The 22,401-nt window shown below is 39.0% G+C and overlaps 1 protein-coding gene across 1 annotated transcript in view; it reads right to left on the reverse strand.

Moving 5' to 3' along the window:
• NCKAP1L (NCK associated protein 1 like) overlaps positions 1 to 22,401 on the reverse strand; it is a 341,915-nt gene that overhangs the window by 262,099 nt on the left and 57,415 nt on the right. The window contains exons 9-15 of the mRNA XM_082245566.1: positions 18,266 to 18,422; positions 16,013 to 16,069; positions 12,691 to 12,787; positions 12,317 to 12,426; positions 11,154 to 11,286; positions 5,297 to 5,378; positions 3,412 to 3,470 (exon numbers count right to left, since the gene is read on the reverse strand). Of these exons, the coding sequence (XP_082101692.1) occupies positions 3,412 to 3,470; positions 5,297 to 5,378; positions 11,154 to 11,286; positions 12,317 to 12,426; positions 12,691 to 12,787; positions 16,013 to 16,069; positions 18,266 to 18,422 (695 nt within the window). The remainder of the gene's footprint in view (positions 1 to 3,411; positions 3,471 to 5,296; positions 5,379 to 11,153; positions 11,287 to 12,316; positions 12,427 to 12,690; positions 12,788 to 16,012; positions 16,070 to 18,265; positions 18,423 to 22,401) is intronic.

The raw sequence follows: 22,401 nt of genomic DNA on the forward strand, positions 1-22,401 counted from the left end.
TGCATTTTGGTAGACTGTTTTGTAGGAATGTTACTGTGCACTGCATATGTGTGGGTGTTAGTGACAATGATTGGTAATACAATACAGCACATACACTCAACGGCCACTTTATTAGGTACAGCTGTTCGATTGCTTGGTAACACAAATTGCTAATCAGCCAATCACATGGCAGCAACACAATGCATTTAGGCATCTAGATGTGGTGAAGATGACTTGCTGAAGTTCAAACCGAGCATCAGAATGGGGGAAGAAGGGATTTAAGTGACGTTGAATGTGGCATGGTTGTTGGTGCCAGACAGGCTGGTCTGAGAATTTCAAAAACTGCTGATCTACTGGGATTTTCGCACACAACCATCTCTAGGGTTTACAGAGAATGGTTTGAAAAAGAGAAAATGTCCAGTGAGTGGCAGTTGTGTGAACAAAAATGCCTTGTTGATGTCAGAGGTCAGAGGGGAATGGGCAGACTGGTTTGAGATGATAGAAAGGCAACAGTGACTCAAATAGCCACTCGTTTCAACCAAGGAATCCAGAATACCATCCCTGAATGCACAACATTGAACCTTGAAGCAGATGGGTCCATCCGGCCTTGTATCAACGGTTCAGGCTGGTGGTAATGGTGTGGGGGATATTTGGCACACTTTGGGCCCCTTATTACCAACTGAGCACCGTTTAAATTCCACGGCCTACCTGAGTATTGTTGCTGGCGATGTCCATCCCTTTATGAGTACAGTGTACACATCTTCTGATGGCTACATCCAGCAGGATAATGCACCATGTCACAAACCTCAAATCATCTCAAACAAACAAATCATCTTGAACATGACAATGAGTTCATTGTACTCCAATGGCCTCCACAGTCCCCAAATCTCAATCCAATAGAGCAACGTTTCTCAACTCCAGTCCTCAAGAACCCCCAACAAGTCATGTTTTCAGGCTTTCCATTATTTTTCATAGGTGATTTGATCAGTTTTAATGCCTTAGTAATTACCACAGCCGTTTCATCTGAGGGAAATCCTGAAAACATGATCTGTTGGGGGTACTTGAGGACTGAAGTTGAGAAACATTGCAATAGAGCATGCTTGGGATGTGGTGGAACGAGAGATTCACGTCATGGATGTGCAGCCTATAAATCTGCAGCAACTGCATGATGCTATCATGTCACTATAGACCAAAATCTCTGATGAATGTTTCCAACACCTTGTTGAATCTATACCATGAAGAATTAAGGCAGTTCTGAAGGCAAAAGGGGGTCCAACCCGGAAGTAGCAAGGTGTACCTAATAAAGTGGCCGGTGAGTGTTTATTGGAGTTGGTTAACTAAAACTGGAGAGTGCAAAATCTACTGCAGCTCTGCATGGTAGCCAATGAACTTCTAACTTCAGCTTGTTCAGATAGAAATTGTACACGATCACCTAGTAAAACAACCTATTCAGTTTAAAACTTAAATGAAACGCAAAAAATTTTTGTATAGATATAAAAAAAAGAAACATTATAAATACCTTTTTTCCCCTTTTTATAAGTGATCACATTCCCTCTGTTCTCAGCTGCATTAGAGCTGGGGGGGGGGAGAAGAAGCAGCACACTGAGCCTAAAGCTGGATACACACTATACAACTTTTGTTGTTAGATTTCCTTTAGATTTACATTTACTATGTAGTGCAATGGCCTGCCAGATTGCATACAAATTCAAAGTGTTTAGGTTTGACCTCATATTATATGGTTTTGGTAAATCTAAAGGAAAAAATCTAAAGACAATTGTATAGTGTGTATGGCCCATTAGAGTGAATAGCTGTGCAGGGGGGGCGTGTCAGGATAAGTCAGATCATTAGAGGAAAGGACAAGGAGTTCTAGAGAACTGACTACAGTGTGCTCTCCTGCTTAGTGTGGTCAGTTTTTAATAGGAAAGCAGAGTGACTGGCAGGAACACCAGGGATTTCATAAAGGATGCAATACAAAGAGAACAGGATACATTCTCATACATGGTACAGTAGGTACATATCAGGAACATGAAGCATAACAAACCCTTTAAGCTTTGACAAAAAAAATAATGGGAACTGATTGGCTACAATGCACATCTGCACCAGATTTTGCACTCTCCAGTTTTAGTAAATCAACCCCACTGTATGTTGGCGAGCATTACTATAACGTGTGATATAATGCACGTTGTGATGTGAACAAACCTTAAGCATTTTCATAATATAGGCTTACTTTAGAGATATCACAGCAGTTTAGGCCTAGTAATGATCAGCATAGAGGTCCACACATTCTGCCAAATGCATGGAAAAAACTCTTTGTATCTATGATTATAGACTTTAGAAGCAGGTTGGCCTTTTTACATTGCATGCCAAAATCCCTCTTATCATATATATGTACAGACATCTAACTGAAAAACAGCAGCTGTTAGACTGCTAATGCTTGCTCAGTAATGGCAACAGAATAGATCAAATGTGTGCTCCAGATGTGGCATGTGGTGGCCCTGTCTTTTATCCCTAAGAAATGGCATTGTTCAGCTGGGATTTACTAATGTATGCCTTAATTTATCTGTTTCCATTACAAACACTCAGTATGCTTCCTGTTTTATTGAAATCCATGGCGATTATTGCCAAACATTGCAGTGGAGCTGTTTAATTTCGATAGTGCACATTGTTTATTTATATGTCTTCCTAACAGCAGGCTATGAAAGCCAATGAACAAAGTTACCAGTTGCTAAAATAATTCAATTTACTTTTACTGACATCTAGTGTTCCAACAAATTATTGCAGCCAAACAGTTGCACACTTTGCTTTCACAATGTAGTAGCTTGGTATTTATTAGTTAACTAGAGTTGCTTGTTAACCATAGATAATATCAGGAAAGTGAAAATATAGGTGATACTTTTTGTTCCCAAACTGAGTATATTTTGCTGTGCAGCCTTTCAGGAATATTCGGTTTTTCTAATCAGGCATTGCATTATATGTATCACCTATATTTTCACTTTCCTCATTTTTATTGTAAAAGATTCTCAACAGGTTGCTTACATTAGGCTCCATTCACACCTGGGTGTTTTTGAGCATTTTTCAGCTCCAAAAACGCTCAAAAAAAAGTTCCAAAACGCCCAACAAGTAAAACCCCATTCATTTAAATGGCCCCTGTTCACATCTGAGCGTTTTAACGCCTGAAGCAAAACACCTGTAGCTGAAAAAAGTACATGAGCTTCTTTTTGGGCTGATTACCAGCGTTTTTGATAGATGTCAATGCCTGCCTCCAAAAACGCCTGGAAAAAACGCCTGAAAATCGCTGTAGAATCGCGGTAAAAATTGCAGTAAAAAATGCGCTCAAGTGTGAATGCAGCCTTAGGGTTCTCAGTATCAGTATTTGATAGGGTGGATTGAACAAATGGTAGGCATGGTATTAAATGCACACAATGTTCTTACCTGGAGCCGGAACCAGTCAAGTCTTAAGGCTCTAAAATCAAATGTTTCTTTGTTGTCAACTGCATCAAGGAATATAAACATATAAGAAATTAGAAAATGACTTTGAAGAAGGTCTATGCAATTTTCTGCTATGTTGTGAATGTGAGCCCTAAAATCAAGCCTATGCTCAGCCTATGAGCCCTAAAATCAAGCCTATGCTACGTCTGGAGAAAACATGTTTTCTTTAATCTCCTCAGCCCAGCAGCACAAACTCACCCTTGCCCCCCCCCACCCCCTTCTCCTTTATTCAGCCATTGGGAGTGAAGAAAATACCTAGTACTCCCAAGTATGGATGGGCATTTGACACACATGTAGCAGCACTGGTGCTTGGTGAATAGCCCAGTGCTGTCACATGGCTATTATGGCATACCTTTGTGTAAGTCCTTTCTAGAATGACTAGGCACCCACTGGCTTAAGACATTGAGCTGCCTAGGTCCAAGAATGAAATGCTAACTTTTAACCTCCCACCTTACTCTTCCCGGTCCACCCATTTCATTCTAGTTTGTGAGGTCGAAAAAAGACATCAGTCCATTCAGTTCAACCTATGATGTGTGTGTGTGTGTTTGCTGTTAACCGTACATTGTATACCCCTGTATGTTGTGGTCTTTAAGGTGCCCATCTAATAGTTTTTTTAAACTATCAATGCTCCCTGCTGATACGACTGCTTGTGAAAGAGAATTCCACATCCTTACTGCTCTGACAGTAAAGAACCCTTATGTATTTTAAGGTTAAACCGTTTTTCCTCTAGTTTTAGTGAGTGGCCACACATCTTATTGTATTCCCTTTCTCTGAAAAGTTTGTTTCTTATGCTAGGGTCATCACTAGTACAGTATTTGTACATTGATATCATATCCCCTCTCAAGCGTCTCTTCTCCAGAGAGAATAAGTTCAATGCTTGTAGTCTTTCCTGATAGCTGATGTCCTCCATTCTCCTAATTATTTTTGTTGCCCTTCTCTGGACTTTCTCCAGTTCCAGCACATCCTTCCTGAGGACCGGTGCCCAGAACTGGACAAAATACTCCAGATGTGGCCGGACCAGAGTCTTGTAGAGTGGCAGTCTGCATGTAAATGTAGTCTGCATAGATATGCTCCCTCCTCCAGGCTGACATACACTCATCAAGGCACAATGGTATTCTCATAACTTCTCTTAAGAGCCAACCCACTGCGTCCAGCAGGGCTGAGTGGTTTTGTGAGGAGGCACGGTACTGGGATGTTTTCAGGAAGCTTTGTACAGAAATATGCCAGTCCTGTCTGCAGAGACCAAGACCAAGTGGTGACATCACTCAGTTTAAAATAGGGTATAAAATGTAAATTCAGATTTTACGACTGTGGCACAAAATTGTAGCTCATCTTTACTTATTTTCCCTTATTGGAAAGGACTTAAACCCAACTTCAAAATCTTAGTTGTGATCTTTGAGTATAATTTCCACCACAGTACATGCAGCTATAGAGGTTGAGAATATACGTAAATGCTTCATTGTCTGTACTCTGGGCACAAGTGCATTTTACTGTATACTTTTACTTTCCTGTTTGACGCATTGACTAACTGTTCTTGCAGTTGTCAGTGGTCTTAACTATTAACAGGCAGAAGGCGTGTGATATTTTCTCTCCTGGAAGCAGTAAGTAGCAGAGAGATTTTATAACAAGACACAATTGGATATTCTTTTACAGGAAAAATCCTTTGGCTGGCTCATGGGAGAGGTAGTGCACATAAAAATGTTTGATGGGTGGATGTCATTCTAGATAGTGTTTAGCTGTTTGCCTGGAGTTCCACTTTAAAGCAACCTTTCACAAACAAACAATCCAAAGCAATTTTTAAAATATGATTTTACAAATGATCCGTTACCTTGTTTTACATTCAGTGCAGACAAATGGCTTACAAATGAAGACATAATCACAGATTCCTCTTCTGGGCAAACCGTGAGATTCTAGAACAGAATTATACACATTGGATTTGTAGTTACCCAGAACAATCAGGTGATAGATAATTGACTAGTGATTTTTTTTATAGATTTTTTTTCTAATCAACATAAAAAAATAATATTTTTTTTAGGGATAGATTTACTGAAAGGCACAGTTGGCCTGTGCCTATAAGTTACTGGCATAAAGATACAGCCTTTCCTCTGGACAGTTATTGGCCATTCATTTTGAATCATCATCAGTAAAAATAAAGTAATGTCCTAGAATATTGTGACAATACTGTATGTAAATAGTTTTATAAGTAAATCTAGGACCAGGAAAAGAAGAAAATGTGTTGCATTTGATCCTAGCAGGGGCATAATGCTTTCAAGGACTGTGTGCCTACATGCTCCAGCGATGGAAATCTGGCCCTGTTTTTACAAATGCAGCTCAACTACATATAAGATTTTCTTATAACACAAAAATTTTATTGAAACAGTATGTCACATACAGAAGTCATTTCTAGTGTATACGGAGTAGGTCAAATGAAGCTCCAATTGGAGTTAGGATAGAACATACCCATGCAGGGGACATGTACGATTTTCTTTTCAGGTAAAAGACCAAAAAGGTATCTTGCTCACAACAGGTCCAGACACAACACAGTTATACTGTATGTATATTCTTTTTTATGTTAAGAAAAACTCTGTATTCCCTAAAAATGTATATAATTTATATTTACTTTACACTGCTTATAATTTTTTAAGAGACCCTGTCTCCAACTTACAAAATTTTAGGTAAATGCAAAGCAAAATTACGTACAGTATGCTTGATTTTTTTCATTCCATATACAATTAAGTAGCTGCCAGGGAAGGAGCAAAGCGGAATGCTATAGATTGTCACTTGAGGGTCAACTCTGAGCCTGTTGGGGCTGCTGACTTCACACCCAATATGGCATCACCCAGCAGCAATCTCAGGACTTTTGGATATTTACACAAAGGAGGTATTTACAGGTAAATAACATGCATAAAATTAATTATGACTTATGGGAATATTGTTGTGAAAATTATTAATCTCTTTACCATTATTAACCTCCTGAGCTGACACATCTGTACATCCTTTTATGTAGCAGTTTTTACATTTCGGCTATAAGCTATTAATTCAGAGATAATTTTTTTAATTACATGTTTTACTGAACTACTGCATATATCATTTTTATGAGACAAACAAGGCTTTATTAATGCAAAAATTATTTTATTTTATGCAATCTACTATAGGTAAAAAGTAACAGTTTTGTTCTGTGATTTGTTCTATTAATAATGCCACTGAAAATAAGTTCTGATTCAAAGCATGGATGAATTATTTGCAAATAAATAAAGCATTTTTTTTAAATTGTGTGCATTTTTAATATGACCCTACAAAAACAAACAACATCAATAAAAAAATATATATTTTTTTTAAGACCAAAAAGGCTTTCTTCTGGCAATATTGCAAAAAGTAATTTAGTGTCATTACAAATGGGAGAGATCACAGAACAAAACTGGCACGTTTTATCTATAGGAACACTTAAATTGTTTAAAATTAACCATGCATACTAAATAAAAAGCATTTTTTTTATTCTTTGTTGTTCTTTCATTAGTTTGCATTGAAAATTAAATAATTTTCTGATTCAAAGCATGACAACATTTTTTGAAAATGATTTATTTTATTTTTTAAGTGTATTTTTGAGACTCTACAAAAACAAACAACGTGAACAACAACCATATGAAAACCATGGTAAAATTATTTGAAAATGAAATATAGATGATTTGTAATTTATTATGTCTGCAACTGATGGGCGAACCGTCCATAACCAAATGTTGCCTAGGTGAAAGTCTTCCAAATGTTGTACATACACTGGAGTTTTTTTTTTCTTATTTCTAGTCAAATATGCGGGTGAATATTTGGGCAAGTCATTAGGGATGATCGAACTTTTAAAAAGTTCGGTTCGACCAGAACACCCGAACTTCACGAAAGTTCGGCCCGGATTTCAGAACCCCATTGAAATCAATGGGACCCGAACTTCTGTAATCAAAAAACACCATTTTTAAGCCCTAAAACCCAATAAATGCCCATAAAAAGTGCCTAGGGTTCTGGGTCATGCCCCATTAACTATTAATCACACAAAAAAAAGTTCTTAAAAATTGTCATTTTTGATAAAAAAGCCAATTATTGAAAAATTAAAAAAAAAAAAAAAGAGATTTTTTTGATTTTTACTTTGGATTTAGTATCTGGGGGGTCTAAAAGGTGTGCATGTGAAGTTTCAGCTCTGTAGAATGTCCAGAACCATGAAAAAAAAAAGATAATTTTTCAGTAGAACAGGGATGTGGTTCGGGAGCCTCCTTTAACTTTAACACCTATATGATCTTTTTTTCTGGTTCTGGACATGCTACAGAGCTGAAACTTCACAGGTACACCTTTTAGACCCCCCAGACACAAAATCACACAAAAAAAAGTTCTTAAAAATTGTCATTTTTGATAAAAAAGCCAATTATTGAAAAATTAAAAAAAAAAGAAGAGAGATTCTTTGGATTTAGTATCTGGGGGGTCTAAAAAGTGTACATGTGAAGTTTCAGGTCTGTAGCATGTCCAGAACCAGAAAAAAAAAGATCGTTTGTATTAGAAAACTTTAAGCACAGGAATATGGCTTCTCTGCTGTAACACCTTGCCGGTTTAATAGCAGGCATTTTTTTGGGTTCTTTGCAGTCAGGAAAAACATCTGAACTTGTGTATAGTGGTACTGTGCACAAGTTCTGATGTTTTGCCTGCCTCCAAAACCCTCCAAAAAATGCCAGCAAAAACACACCTGGGCATTTTTTTTTTTGACGCTAGCGTTTTTTTGGCATTTTTTGGGGTTCTTTTGAGGCAGGCAAAACATCTGAACATGTGTATAGGGGGGATATATAGACATATATGTCTGAATATATACCCCTAGACATATATAGGTGTGATAGTAGCAGAAATAAATGCTTGCGCTAATGAAATCATTTACAGTAATATATTTCTGCTACTATCACACCTATATATGTCTAGGGGTATATATTCAGACATATATGCCTATATATACACCCTATACACATGTTCAGATGTTTTGCCTGCCTCAAAAGAACCCCAAAAAATGCCAAAAAAACGCTAGCGTCAAAAAAAAAAAATGCCCAGGTGTGTTTTTGCTGGCATTTTTTGGGGGGTTTTGGAGGCAGGCAAAACATCAGAACTTGTGCACAGTACCACTATACACAAGTTCAGATGTTTTGCCTGCCTCAAAAGAACCCCAAAAAATGCCAAAAAAAACGCTAGCGTCAAAAAAAAAAATGCCCAGGTGTGTTTTTGCTGGCATTTTTTGGGGAATTTTGGAGGCAGGCAAAACATCAGAACTTGTGCACAGTACTACTATACACAAGTTCAGATGTTTTTCCTGACTGCAAAGAACCCAAAAAAATGCCTGCTATTAAACCGGCAAGGTGTTACTGCAGAGAAGCCATATTCCTGTGCTTAAAGTTTTCTAATACAAACAATCTTTTTTTTATGGTTCTGGACATGCTACAGAGCTGAAACTTCACATGTACACTTTTTAGACCCCCTTAGATACTAAATCCAAAGTAAAAATCAAAAAATCTCTTTTTTTTTTTTTTTTTTTTTTTTAATTTTTCAATAATTGGCTTTTTTATCAAAAATGACAATTTTTAAGAACTTTTGTGTCTGGGAGGTCTAAAAGGTGTACCTGTGAAGTTTCAGCTCTGTAGCATGTCCAGAACCCCAAAAAAACCTCATATAAGTGTAAAAGAGGGGTCCCACCATCCCTGCTCTACTGAAAAATTATCTTTTTTCTGGTTCTGGACATGCTACAGAGCTGAAACTTCACAGGTACACTTTTTAGACCCCCCAGACACTAAATCCAAAAAAAGTCATGCCTGCCTCCAAAAATGTCCGATAAATGCAAGAAAAAGCGCCGTAGAGAAGCCGTATACCTGTTCTAATAAAAATTATAAGAAAATGCTAATTTTTGGGGGGTTCTGGACATGCTACAGAGCTGAAACTTCACATGTACACTTTTTAGACCCCCCAGATACTAAATCCAAAGTAAAAATCAAAAAATCTCTTTTTTTTTTTTTTTTTTTTTTTTAATTTTTCAATAATTGGCTTTTTTTATCAAAAATGACAATTTTTAAGAACTTTTTTTTGTGTGATTTTGTGTCTGGGGGGTCTAAAAGGTGTACCTGTGAAGTTTCAGCTCTGTAGCATGTCCAGAACCATAAAAAAAAAGATCGTTTGTATTAGAAAACTTTAAGCACAGGAATATGGCTTCTCTGCTGTAACACCTTGCCGGTTTAATAGCAGGCATTTTTTTGGGTTCTTTGCAGTCAGGAAAAACATCTGAACTTGTGTATAGTGGTACTGTGCACAAGTTCTGATGTTTTGCCTGCCTCCAAAACCCCCCAAAAAATGCCAGCAAAAACACACCTGGGCATCTTTTTTTTTTGACGCTAGCGTTTTTTTGGCATTTTTTGGGGTTCTTTTGAGGCAGGCAAAACATCTGAACATGTGTATAGGGGGTATATATAGGCATATATGTCTGAATATATACCCCTAGACATATATAGGTGTGATAGTAGCAGAAATATATTACTGTAAATGATTTCATTAGCGCAAGCATTTATTTCTGCTACTATCACACCTATATATGTCTAGGGGTATATATTCAGACATATATGTCTATATATTCCCCCTATACACATATTCAGATGTCATGTCTGACATCAAACATGTCCTCAAAAAAGCACTGGCAGTGGCAGCCCCTGCAGCATTAAAAAATGCTTGCTGGTGAGAAGCCACATGCCTGTGCCGAAGCAACACAGAGAAATGATCATTTCTCTATAGCGGTCACCCTGCTATGGAAGGGTTTTGTCACCCTGCCATAGCAGTCACTGTCAGTTAACCCTACACTACGGTCCCCTGACACTTAACACTTTCCCTACAGAAACTAAATTTTTGAAGCTAACTTAAGTGTAAAGGAGCACTCTAACTACACTAGATATCCCTTTCCTCACACTAAAAATAGCTAAATGACACTTTTAAAGTAAAATTAACAGAACTGCTTCCACTCTCTTCCATGTCCAGTATAACAATGCTGGGAATATGGCGGGGGCGATCTTATATACTGGGGGGCGTATTCACTAATGATTGGTCTAGGGACCCCCTAGTCACTCCAATCACATTCCTAGCATTCTCCTGCCCCCTCAATTGGCTTTTGCTAATGGTTCTGGTCCAATCACGGGCTTTTAAAGCCCATTTCCTGAAGCATTGCATTTTGGGCGGTTCTGGTTGCCGAATTCCGAACTTTTTGGGCAAAAAGTTCTAAATTCGGCCGAACCTCGAACACCCAATGTTCGGGCCGAACCGATGGTGGACCCGAACCGTTCGATCATCCCTACAAGTCATGTAAATTAACAAAATGTCCTTTAATTCAACTCTCAACATTGGCTTTTTATGGTGCTAAAACTGTGCGTATGCAGCCCATTGTAGAATTCATTCTCATGGGATTTGAGGTGCCCAGCTTTTCCTGGGAGGTAGCAGTGACTCATGGCATCATCCCTTGTCTGTAGAAAACAATGGACACCATGAACCAAGTTTATTTTTTAAGTGTTTTCCTCAAGTTATTTGTATTTGGGAAGGGAAGAGAGGGGTGGTTTAAAGCTGATTGATGTTCTACTTTAATGGAAGGTCCATTTTAACCTATCGTATATCCGTTTCTTTAATGGTTTACATACCTGGATGATGTCACTGAGGATCAAGGCATCAAACCTAGCTAAGTACTGGAGATGATATTTCTGGATGATAGGCACGTGTTTTTTTACTAACATCCGGATCTCCTCCATACAAAACATCAGTTCAGCTATATGGCTAATATAAATGAATGTAAGAAAGACTATTAAAATAGGCAAGAAAAAACATAACAGACAGGGCATAGATCTTATCAGTATAACTTGCACATATATTCTGTTTACATGAAACCATTTTACAGACCCACAGAAAAGGTACCAGCCTTTTTTCAATTATGAAATTGTCTTTGCTTTTACCACATTGTTTGTTTCATGCTGAAAATCGCCAGTATTCACAACCTCTCCTTTAGCCTTATGTACAAGAGCTTTTGTGTTATAGACACTTTTCTTTACCCATACAAGTCAATGTGAATGAAAATGCAACTCAGACCCAGCTGAGATCAACTCAAGAGGCTTAAAGTGGACGTATATTCTAAAAGTGCAGCTTTGCTGTGTTATAGGGAACATCTAGATGGGTTAAGTGAGACTAAGCAGTGCTCTTTAAAAAATCTACCTTTTTCCCTAAATTCCTCCTAAAAAACACCAATGACCTTCCTAACATGTGACTTTAAAGTAAATGAAGAAAGGTCCATAACACTGAAAGGTCATTGTTCATTCTGTGGATCTTTGCTTTTGCCAACTCTTTTGCTTCTTTTTGATCATCAGATCACCAGTCATTACATGGGTGGGCCTGACATGAGTAAACAAAGCCCTGCTCCTGTACCAAGATGGCCACCTCCACACAGACACACAAGATACAGAAAGTCAGTTCTGGCAAAAAAAAAAAAATCAGCTGTACTGAGCCTGCAGCCAACATTTATCCTCTTATCTCCACTTGACTTTTTTAGGCTTATTATCCACATTACTGTACAGTACATGTCCTTTTTTAAAGGAACTACTGGAGCCACTTAAAGGAGTCAAGAGCTCCAGAAAGTATTCTGTATTTTACTTATTTTTAAATCTGAAGTCTGTGTACATAAGTCCTTACAATGTTTAGTATACATTATTCTGAAAATTGCGAGCCCCCCGCTATCCCACTACACATTCAACTGCAGGAAAGTTGTACGGTAGTTGAAGGCATGGTAAAACTGTTACAGTCATATTGTTCTTACGCATCTATGTAGTCTTCTGGAGTCTTCGTTTTGGTGACATTCTCAGCATGTCGTACCAGCCAGTTAATCTCATCACGGCATAAGGATAAAGCCATAAAAGCAAACAGAGCCTGAAACAAATCGAGTCATAAATTCAGTATACTTAAATGGAAATATAATAAACCTCATGGGTTTGGAACATGAGGTATTAACCATATCCTCAGGACTCACGACCAAAACATGGTGGATTTTCTTTTAGAGATATGGAAGGATAAATCACTACTTTGAAAATATATAGCCATATTTTCATGTACTGTTATGAGTACATCCAGAAAGATGCACTGTGGTTAAAGCCAAAGAACAGTTTTGAAAACCACTGTTCTAGAACATCTTACCTTTGGACCCAGAAGTCCTGGCTCATCTGACAAAATGGTCTCTAATTCCTTCACTGCCGACCTAAGATATGCACGTCTCCCACGATGAAACTGCCCACTGTACGGATCAAATGAAACATCATCTAAGTCAAATAAGTATTGATCAAATCTTAAGGGTACATAAGTAAAACATATATCAGCACATTTGCTAAAATATGTTTTATGGCAGATTTGGCACTTAGATAGTGAGCAACCATCAGATGTTATAAATGAGCAGCTGACAAATATGTCAGCTGGTAAATAGCTGGCGACTGTCACTTTAACTTAGACCAGAACTCTCCTTAGTTCTGAAACAAACTTCAGCACTTGTAGATTTATGCGTAATTATTTTTTTAATATCCCTGGTCTAACAGAAACCCCCCACCTTCCTAATGCTAAGCATATGACCTTGTACATGCCTCAGCATGTGACCAGCTGTGCCTTACACCTAATCAGGTTATGCTGTTGTTCTCTATAAATACAGATTTTCAATTAGGGAGAATAGTCCAGTAGTGCAATGCAGTGTTGGGCATGTCCCTTAAAAAAAGTAATTAGTTATAGTTACTAGTTTTCACAAAAAGCAACTGATTTAGTAACTAAGTTACATCATTAAAAAAGTAACGAATTACCAGGGAAAGTAACTATTGCATTAGGAATGCGTTGTACAGAGTGCAAGGTTCAGGAAAGCATTGTATGGGGTGCATGATTCAGGAATGCATTGTACGAGGTGCAAGGTTCAGGAATGCGTTGTACAGGGTGCAAAGTTCAGGAATGCGTTGTACAGGGTGCAAGGTTCAGGAATGCGGTGTACAGGGTGCAAGGTTCAGGAATGTGTTATATGGGGTGCAAGGTTCAGGAATGCGTTGTATGGGGTGCAAGGTTCAGGAATGTGTTGTACGGGGTGCAAGGTTCAGGAAAGCGTTGTTCGGGGTGCAAGGTTCAGGAATGCGTTGTTAGGGGTGCAATTTTCAGGAATTAGTTAAACTGCAAAGACACCAATTATTTAAACATAGCACACTTATCTTAAAATCTTGATTAGCAGCACACAGGAGCCAGGAACAATGGCGGCATCAGTTGGAACATAAATAAGTGTCCTATTAAATATTTTAGCCCGCTGGATGTGCCCTAATATGTACTGTTACAGTACATATAAGGGCACATCCAGCGGGCTAAAATATTAATAATAGAGAAGTTCTGTATGTAGTAGAAGCTACAGTACCACTGTAGCTTCTGCTACATACAGAACTTCTGTATTATTAATATTTTAGCCCACTGGATGAGTATACAGTGAGCTTTGGCTACTTACAAAACGTCCCTGTGCTGTAATACTCTATATACCGTGCTGAGCCAATCACAGCAAGCAAAGGCAAAGGTTGTATAAGCCTGCCTCTCTGACTCAGCCAATGCGAGCAGGCTTTGGATGCATTAATAGAATACACTGCTTGCCGTGATTGGCTCAGCGCGGTATATAGAGTATTACAGCCCTGGGATGTTCTGTAAGTAGCAGAAGCTTACTGTATACACATCCAGCGGGCATTGCTGGCCACTGAATAGTAACACCGCATTTTTTGTCAGTAACGGTAACGGCGTTACTACCGGGGAAAAAGTAATTAGTTTGATTACTAGTTGCTGTAAAAAGTAACACCGGTAGTAACGCCATTTAATTATAACGCCGTTATTCCCATCACAGTGCAAAAGGCCCTATCAGCTCACAAGAACACAAGAGAATCGGACCAGCAAAGACCATGGATCCCACACCAGGTCACCTGCTGATCTAAATTATGTACAATGGGTTTACTTTGTATGGTAAGGGCAAGGGAGTATTAGGCTTAGACTTTTTGAAAGTATATCTATCATTTTAAATCTAATTTTATAAAGCTGGTGAGAGCCTATTTGGTTGATCTTTAACCTAGGCCCACTTACAACTCGATAAATTATAAAGCTATTAAGCTTATTAAATTAGGAAAATGTAATCTTGCAAAACACACACACACATAAAAAGCAATAAGTAATCATCCTTCAGTTTGATCTAAAATAAAGGAAAGTAAACTCTGATTACTTATGAGTTTCCACTTTCCACATCTTGTACCACATCATTATCCTTGTGTAAAAACATATAGTTTTCTATAATAGGTATATAATAAGAAATAATGTGCAATTAAAAGCAATTGCTCAGGTTTACATTTTGTGCTTTTAATCTAATCAGTTAGAGTGTATTTTTGGTTAGAGAGCAGAATCGTGAAAACTCTGGTTAGGTTTTTATTCCTTAAAAAAAATCATATTGCGCAGACTTTTTTTTATTTAAGGTGGCATGAGAGTGGCTGCATGGCTAAAACGATGGTACTGTGTAAAACCCATATTCAGTAAAAGCCAGAATGACTTCCATAATGTAATGTCATCCTACATGTCCCAAAAATGGTGATGTTATACTTGAACTCATGTAAAATCCCTTTGCATTTATTTCTGGCATGCTAGCTTTCACTAAATGCTGTGTTTTTATTGCTGTGTCCTTAACGGGGGGATTTATCATCTCTTTGGGGTTGATTTAGTAAAATTGGAGAGTACGTAATCTGGTGCAGCTCTACATAAAAACCTTTTGTCAAGGCTTAATTGAACAAGCTGTAGTTAGAAGCTAATTGGCTACCATGCACAGCTGTACCAGATTTTGCACTTTCCAGTTTTAGTAAAGCAATCCCTATGCATTCTAATAAGCATTGTCATAGGGACATAAATGGCGCTTTTCCACTGCATGGAACCGAACGGTTCGGCTCGCTTTTGTGCTTTTCCACTGCTGGTACCGCATGGTATGGTGTAGGAACGGTTCGGTACAGTACGGCGGCGCTTTTCCACTGCATGGAACCAAACAGTACTGCTCTAAAAAACAGTACCACCTCGATTGTGGTTCCAAGAGGTACCATACCCGGTACCATATCCCACAATCCTTTGCATGCAGTCACTACTAGCCACTGATTGGTAAGAGAATCCCACCCATCCCGTTGTTATCCCACCCACTTAACTTTAGTACTACTTTAGTGGAAAAGCAAACCATACCGTACCGTACCGAACTGTTCCAACACCGTACCATGCGGTACCAGCAGTGGAAAAGCAAACCGGCCAAGCAGGGCCGAGTAGAGCCGAGCCAGTACTTGCAGTGGAAAAGTGCCAGAGAGAGAAATTCAACATTTTGAGTTGTCCCCAGAACAGGCGACAACTGTTGCTGTGAGTTTCTTGCGAACATAAGTGGATATTTAAAATATGTTTAAAAACAAAAAGGGGACAAATAAGAATTTATAAAAATACTGGCCTGTTAGCCATGAAATGTTCTTTGCATTCTTTCACATCAGCCACACGTTTTCCATACCTAGAGTAAAGAAATATTTAATGGAGGGTTCAAAATAGGTTTGCTATTACATTGAAAAGCAAGTGTTGTATGGAATATAGTATAACTGATTAGTAACTCAACCAGTCTAAATCAATCAATTCAATATACAGCAATGGTAAAAAATAAATGTTTTGAATTACAAACCAGTGCTAAGTCTGAGAGGAGTATCTTGGGTAAATAATGTCATCAGGTTTCTGCAAGCAAGGGGAAGGCAATTTCCATTGCTAAATATTGCCATGCCATAGTGGGAGGCAGCTGCATGTGGCATATATATATATATATATATATATATATATATATATATATATATATATATATGAGCCATCACGTGTATGCACAGCCAAAGGAAAAGACTTCCATGCAGGAACTGGGATTTACTTGACTGTTTATTGTCAGAGAGTCTTTTTTAAAAGACAAAAAAACACATGCAAGTGGTACACTCTACCTACCATGCATGTACGGTATATAAAATATATCTTTGACTCATGGTCCAGTTTAAAATACTTCTAAATGACTATTAATTGAATTTACCTTCCATTTCAAGTGTACTACGGTGCACAAAACACACAGCATAAAAGTTATTTATGCATATAAGAACCATTGGTAATAGGTTGTTATAATCTGATCAATTGTTTTAGCACTTTAAAATTGTCAGATTTGCCAGAAAAATGACATACTGCATGGGTATAATTAAAGTGTATCTCCAATCAAATGTAATTTTTTCTATTTAAATAGGGTATAGCTCTGTCTGTACATTTATTTTGACTTCCTCCCTTTACCTATAGTTTTACCTGTTGATCCTGACAGTTTTTTCAATGCACACTATATTCTGCGGAGGGCAGAAAACCGCTGATGAAATGACAGCAGTAATTTTTGACCTGTACCTAAAGTAGTTATGTAGGGATGCAGTACTCTATAAAAGAAGGGGCATCCCCTCCCATGACATATAGTCACCGCCCATAGTTTTGATTTTGAGATGTACAACCAAGACTTTATGCAAGGTAATTAAAGCACAATTGATGTTTCACGTAGTCCTGCTGTATGTCACCTTATTTAACTGATTTTCAATTGGAACTGTCACAGAAAAGCCAGTTAATGGCTTTCCTTTCCTCAAACAGTGACAGCACTGAGGAAAGGAAAAGCCACTAACCAGCATTTGTTTACATGTGATCAGCTGTAATTGGACACAGCTGATCACATGGTAAAGAGCCAACGTCATTGGCTCTTTACGCTGATCGTTGATGCGCTGTGTCCGTCATATGACATTCTGTTAGAACAAGAGCAGTCCCGCCTAACCGTTATTGTACAATGGGCTGGGCAGGAATCAGTTAAAGACACAGCAAGTATGGAAAAATACCTGTTCACCCGCCATAAATGCACATAGATCTTAAGCCCTGTTGTGGGCTGATAATACGCAGCCTCTTTGTAGAATGAGTGGTGTCAGCCCTGCCCACTTATCTTTTTTTGCTAAACTACTGAACCACTTCCACTGAGATCTTTACAACATAAAAGCTACTCATTCTGTGGTCCCAAATAAAGGCCAGGAGGGCTTTTTGATATAACATAAGTTTTTTTTTTTGCATTTATTAATAAAACAAAATGCTTCCACTGCTATATTAAACAGACCAAAAGGGAGCAAACAAGAAAAGTTTTTTGTTAGGGTACACTTAAAAAATGTATTTCACATAGCGAAAATGTACTGCCTTCACACTCCAGAGCTCTATGCTGGCAAAGGTTAATAATGGTTACCAGGTGTGTTAGATTATGGAGTACCCTGGGTAACAAGGTCAATATCTGGTTCCTAGTGAACTGGACAGTCATATGAAGACCCACTGCACAACTGCCTTAACGGGGATATGGTAAGACTATGAACATTAAGGATTTTAGCACAATGTCTAGTCAATGTCTAGTTATTTCAAGATTTCAAATTTTATTTTCGAATTAGATGCCTTTAGCACAACAAATCTATGAAACGTATTACAGTGCCAAAGTCCCAAGGTTCTGAAGCTTTTCGACTATTGGGAAAGAATACTGCTGAAGTTAATGGAGAAGAGCCATGGGTAGAAACAAGCTGTATTGCTAGGCAGAAACATATAGCTAAGGAACAAAAATAGAGTTTGGATAGAGAGCAAACTTTTTCAACCCCTGTGATGGTCACTGGGCACTTTAACACACCCTTTAAAACTGCCAAAGAAGTCCTCAGTAACACGATGTATTAGCAAGACATCGTCCCGGATCAATGTAATACAGTTCGATCCTTGAAGAGTCTGTTTCCATAGCTCCAGGCAGGGCGGTTGAGTGTTCAGGACACCGTGTGACAGCAGAAATCCAACTAGGAAAATAAAGTTTGTTACTACACAGTAATACAGAACATAAAATGAAATGTCAGAACAGACCCAAAGTGCGGTAAAAAAATAATGGTTTATAATGCAGTGCAGTTTCTACTTATCCTGGCCAGCAGCATCAGCATTCATTCCATTACAAACACATTGTGGAGATTCATCTACTTTTTAGAGATGTTGACTCTTTTGGGGAGATTTACTAAAACTGGAGCACTCAAAATCTGGTGTAGCTGTGCATGGTAGCCAATCAGCTTCTAACTTCACTTCAACTTGTTCATTTAGGCCTTGACAATAAGCCCTCTTTCACACTCGGGAAGGGGGGTAGGTTTGAAATTGAGCGAGTTTAGCTGAACTCGCATGATTTCAAACCCGCCTTTGAGTGCGAGTTCGGGGGCGATTTGACAAACATCTGTGTGTGTTAATGCACAGATGTCTATTGAAATGGCCATGAAGTCGCCAAAAGTAGTGCAGGAACTACTTTTGGAAACTTTTGGAAATTAGAGCAGTCTTAACTGATCTGACATAAGTCACTCCGACTTTGGAAAAACTACTTTGGTCAAACTTTGATACAACTTCAATGCCATAGAGTGTGAAAAATCACATTCAGTCGGATTAAAGTTGGACTGAAGTTGCAGGGCAAAGTCCGATTTGTAAGTCACGCGACTTTCATGTCGGAGCAGTGTGAACCTGGGCTAAAACCTGGAAGTTGATTGGTTTCTATGCAGAGCTGGACCAGACTCTTTGTGCGCCCGTTTTAGTAAATCTCTCCCACTGGAGTAACCTGAAAATGTTAGAGCTAGCTGAGCTGCTGGACAGCTCACATTGGCCACTTCTGGAGATTAAATTAAAATTTTTAACTGTTGTCTAATGTTGGTTCTATGCATAATACATTTACTTATTTTTTTTGGATAGGTTCACATTAAGGGGAACTCTATTGTATCCTAGTTACATCCAGGGCTGGGCCAAGGAGAATGCAGAAAAGGCAGTCACCTTGAACAGTTCAGCAGGAGCAAAATAGGCAGGATCTGCAACCAATACTGCACTACTCACAGGTACTCACAGCTCAGTTAATGGGGGGGGGGGGCCACATTGGGCTTTTTGCCTTGGGTGCTAAAGAACCTTATACCTTATCCAAAGCATGTTTACTGCAGGCCACATTGTTTCCTATATATCTATATCTTTGGATCTGTGTGACATAGCTGGTGGAGGTGCCCTATCAACTCTTTCTGCTGGAAAAGATTTACCACTTTTTGTAAATATAATATAATATAGAAGAAAGAAAAACTGGTAGGTGCAATAAAATATTTCTGCTAAAAACAAATAATTTGTGAAAATACCATAAAATTTTCATCCAAAAAGTATTGCTGTAAAGGCACAAATATGTAACAATAAATGTGTTCACTGGGAGAAGCTACCAATCAACTTCGGTGGATAGGTATGAGAGACTTAGAGGAGGAGATGTCACTGGAGGGTTTCTCCTCCACATTGAGCAATAGAGCCATCAGAAACTGCCACAATTATAGTGTCATTGCTACAGCCTATATAAACCACTACTCTAATTTGTAGTAAGATTTTTTGGCTCCAGACCAGTAATATGAAAGGTGAAGCACATTGATTACAGGACAGGATTTATACAGATGAATAAAAAATGCCCTTGACTTCTAGTTTGAAGACATCTGGGAACATACTTTTATCAAAAAGGGTCAGTCCTGTATCTGACAAAGTGCCAATTTCAGTAATTTGACACAGAGCTATATAATTTTGCCTTCCTGACAGTAAACATACATTTCTCCCACTCCCAGGTTTAAGATTAACACAGAAAAGGCTGCTTATCAAATTGAAATACTTAACAATGGTACACGTTGTGTTACCCTGTAATATTTTACTTGTATTTGTACTTTTATGTAAAATATTAATCAAAAAACACCCCTGATACCCAACTTCCTTTTCTCCCTTTCATTTCTTTTATACCTGCATGAAATATTGTTTATCATATTTTTACTTATAAAATAAAAAAATGAGTCATTAAAAGAATATATTAAAGTGAATAGGTACCAAGCCCTTATTCACTCTGAATGCTATAGGCACTGTGGAGAAATTCACCTTCAAAGTTCACCGCACTAGCAAAGAAATCTTAGCTTGTTTTCTGTTCATTTCTATTGCACCATCATTTTGGCAGCCTACCAGCCTTCTAATGCACATGTCACATAGCCCACTGACCGAATCCGGCCCGCATGGTCATTTCATGTGCCCCTTGCACCTCTCCTGCAGCTGCGGCACCCCGCCTCCCCTTTTTCTCTGCCCCCACCTTGTCTCAGCAGTCGGCAGCAGAAAGGAGGACTGAACTCTGCCAGACCTTGAGTTTCTCTGTGCATCCACTGCACTCTCCTCTTCTCCGCTTCCTCTGATCTCAGCATTTATCAGACTTCAGCAACTGACTCTCAGCCCTCCTGTGGTCCTCCAGCAGACCCTGTACTTTCTGCCTCCCAGCTCCATCTCCAACAGTACAAGGTAAGTGTACTGTGAAGTAAGGGAGGGTGGCGGACTCTTGACATCTGATGTAAGCAGGGGTGGGATGCTCTGGACATGCTGCGTATAATTACTATGCCAGTTGAAAATAAGGGTTGCGCACCTCTCGTATCATCCACAAGGAACTCTATTGGAGACTGCTCATATAGAACACTATGGCAGATACAACCAGCCCCTTAAGGGCAACCATAATGCAGATGTGGCCCACGATTGAATTGAGTTTGACTCCCCCGTTCTAATGTAATCACACAGAGGGTATTTATAAGCTATTAGAAATAGCTGAAGCCCAAAAATTAAAATCTTGGTTGTGATTTTTTTATTTTCCATAATGCATTTATTTAGATTACAAGCAGCTAAAAAGGTCAGGGATAACTTGTTTTAAAGTTCTTTTAATGTGTGTTAAGAGTCTCGTGTCCAAAGTCTACTTCAACTCATTCCCACTGAGCTTAAAGCAGAGCTCCAGGCTCCCCCAAAAACACAAATCAAAATTGTTAGCAGCTACAAATACTGTAGCTTCTGACTTTTAGTATAAGGACACTTATCTGCCCTTGGATCCAGCAATGTCATGTCATGCCCTCACCAGAGCCAATTATTCAACTTGCCTCGTGTGCAGGCACTGGCATCTAAAGTAAGGGAAACAGTCGGTTTCCAACTGAGCATGTATGAGCTGTGCTGGGCCCTGTGAATGGCCCCATAGTCTTCTGGGACCTCTAATGTGTCCCAGAAGATTGCGGGGGAAGGAGTGGTGGTGAACCTACACAGACAGTTTTTGACAATTCCTTTATTAAAAAAGAAAAAACAATGTCCGCCAATGTTGATTCATCTCACACTGCCCACCGCACCGCCAAACCTTAAAAAAGAAAAAAACCCTGGCCTCTTCGAATGCTCTCCTTGGACTGCCTGCTTCTCCATCTGAAATTTCTTATATAGGTAAGGGACGGGCCACCTAGTGACCCCACATGGTGATCCCGCCCCTTTATGACATCATTTAACCAGCATGCCCCAGTCAGTGATGTCACAAGGGGTGGGGTCACCCGCTGACTTCATCGGGTGATGCCGCGCTTTAGTTATATTAGAAATGTCAGATGGAGGAGAAGGCAGCCTGGGGGAAGCGTTCGTCGAGGTCGGAGGTTTTTTTTTCTTTTTTGGGTTCGGCGGTGCGGAGAGCAGCGTGAGATGGATCTACATTGGGAGACATTGCTTTATATTTTTTTAATAAAGGAATTGTCAAAAACTCGTTTACTGTCTTTATTCACTTTTTACATATTTTCCATACTCAATCACATAGGGGGGCGAGCATTTGAGTGCCCCCTTGTTAAAGGGGGCTTCCAGATTCCGATAAGCCCCCTGCCCGCAGACCCCCACAACCAACCACAGGGGTTGTGGGGAAGAGGCCCTTGTCCCCATCAACATGGAAACAAAGTGCTTTAGGGTGGGGGG

This window comes from Pelophylax lessonae (assembly GCF_965119305.1).
Source record: "Pelophylax lessonae genome assembly, chromosome: 2".
Classification (NCBI taxonomy): domain Eukaryota; kingdom Metazoa; phylum Chordata; class Amphibia; order Anura; family Ranidae; genus Pelophylax; species Pelophylax lessonae.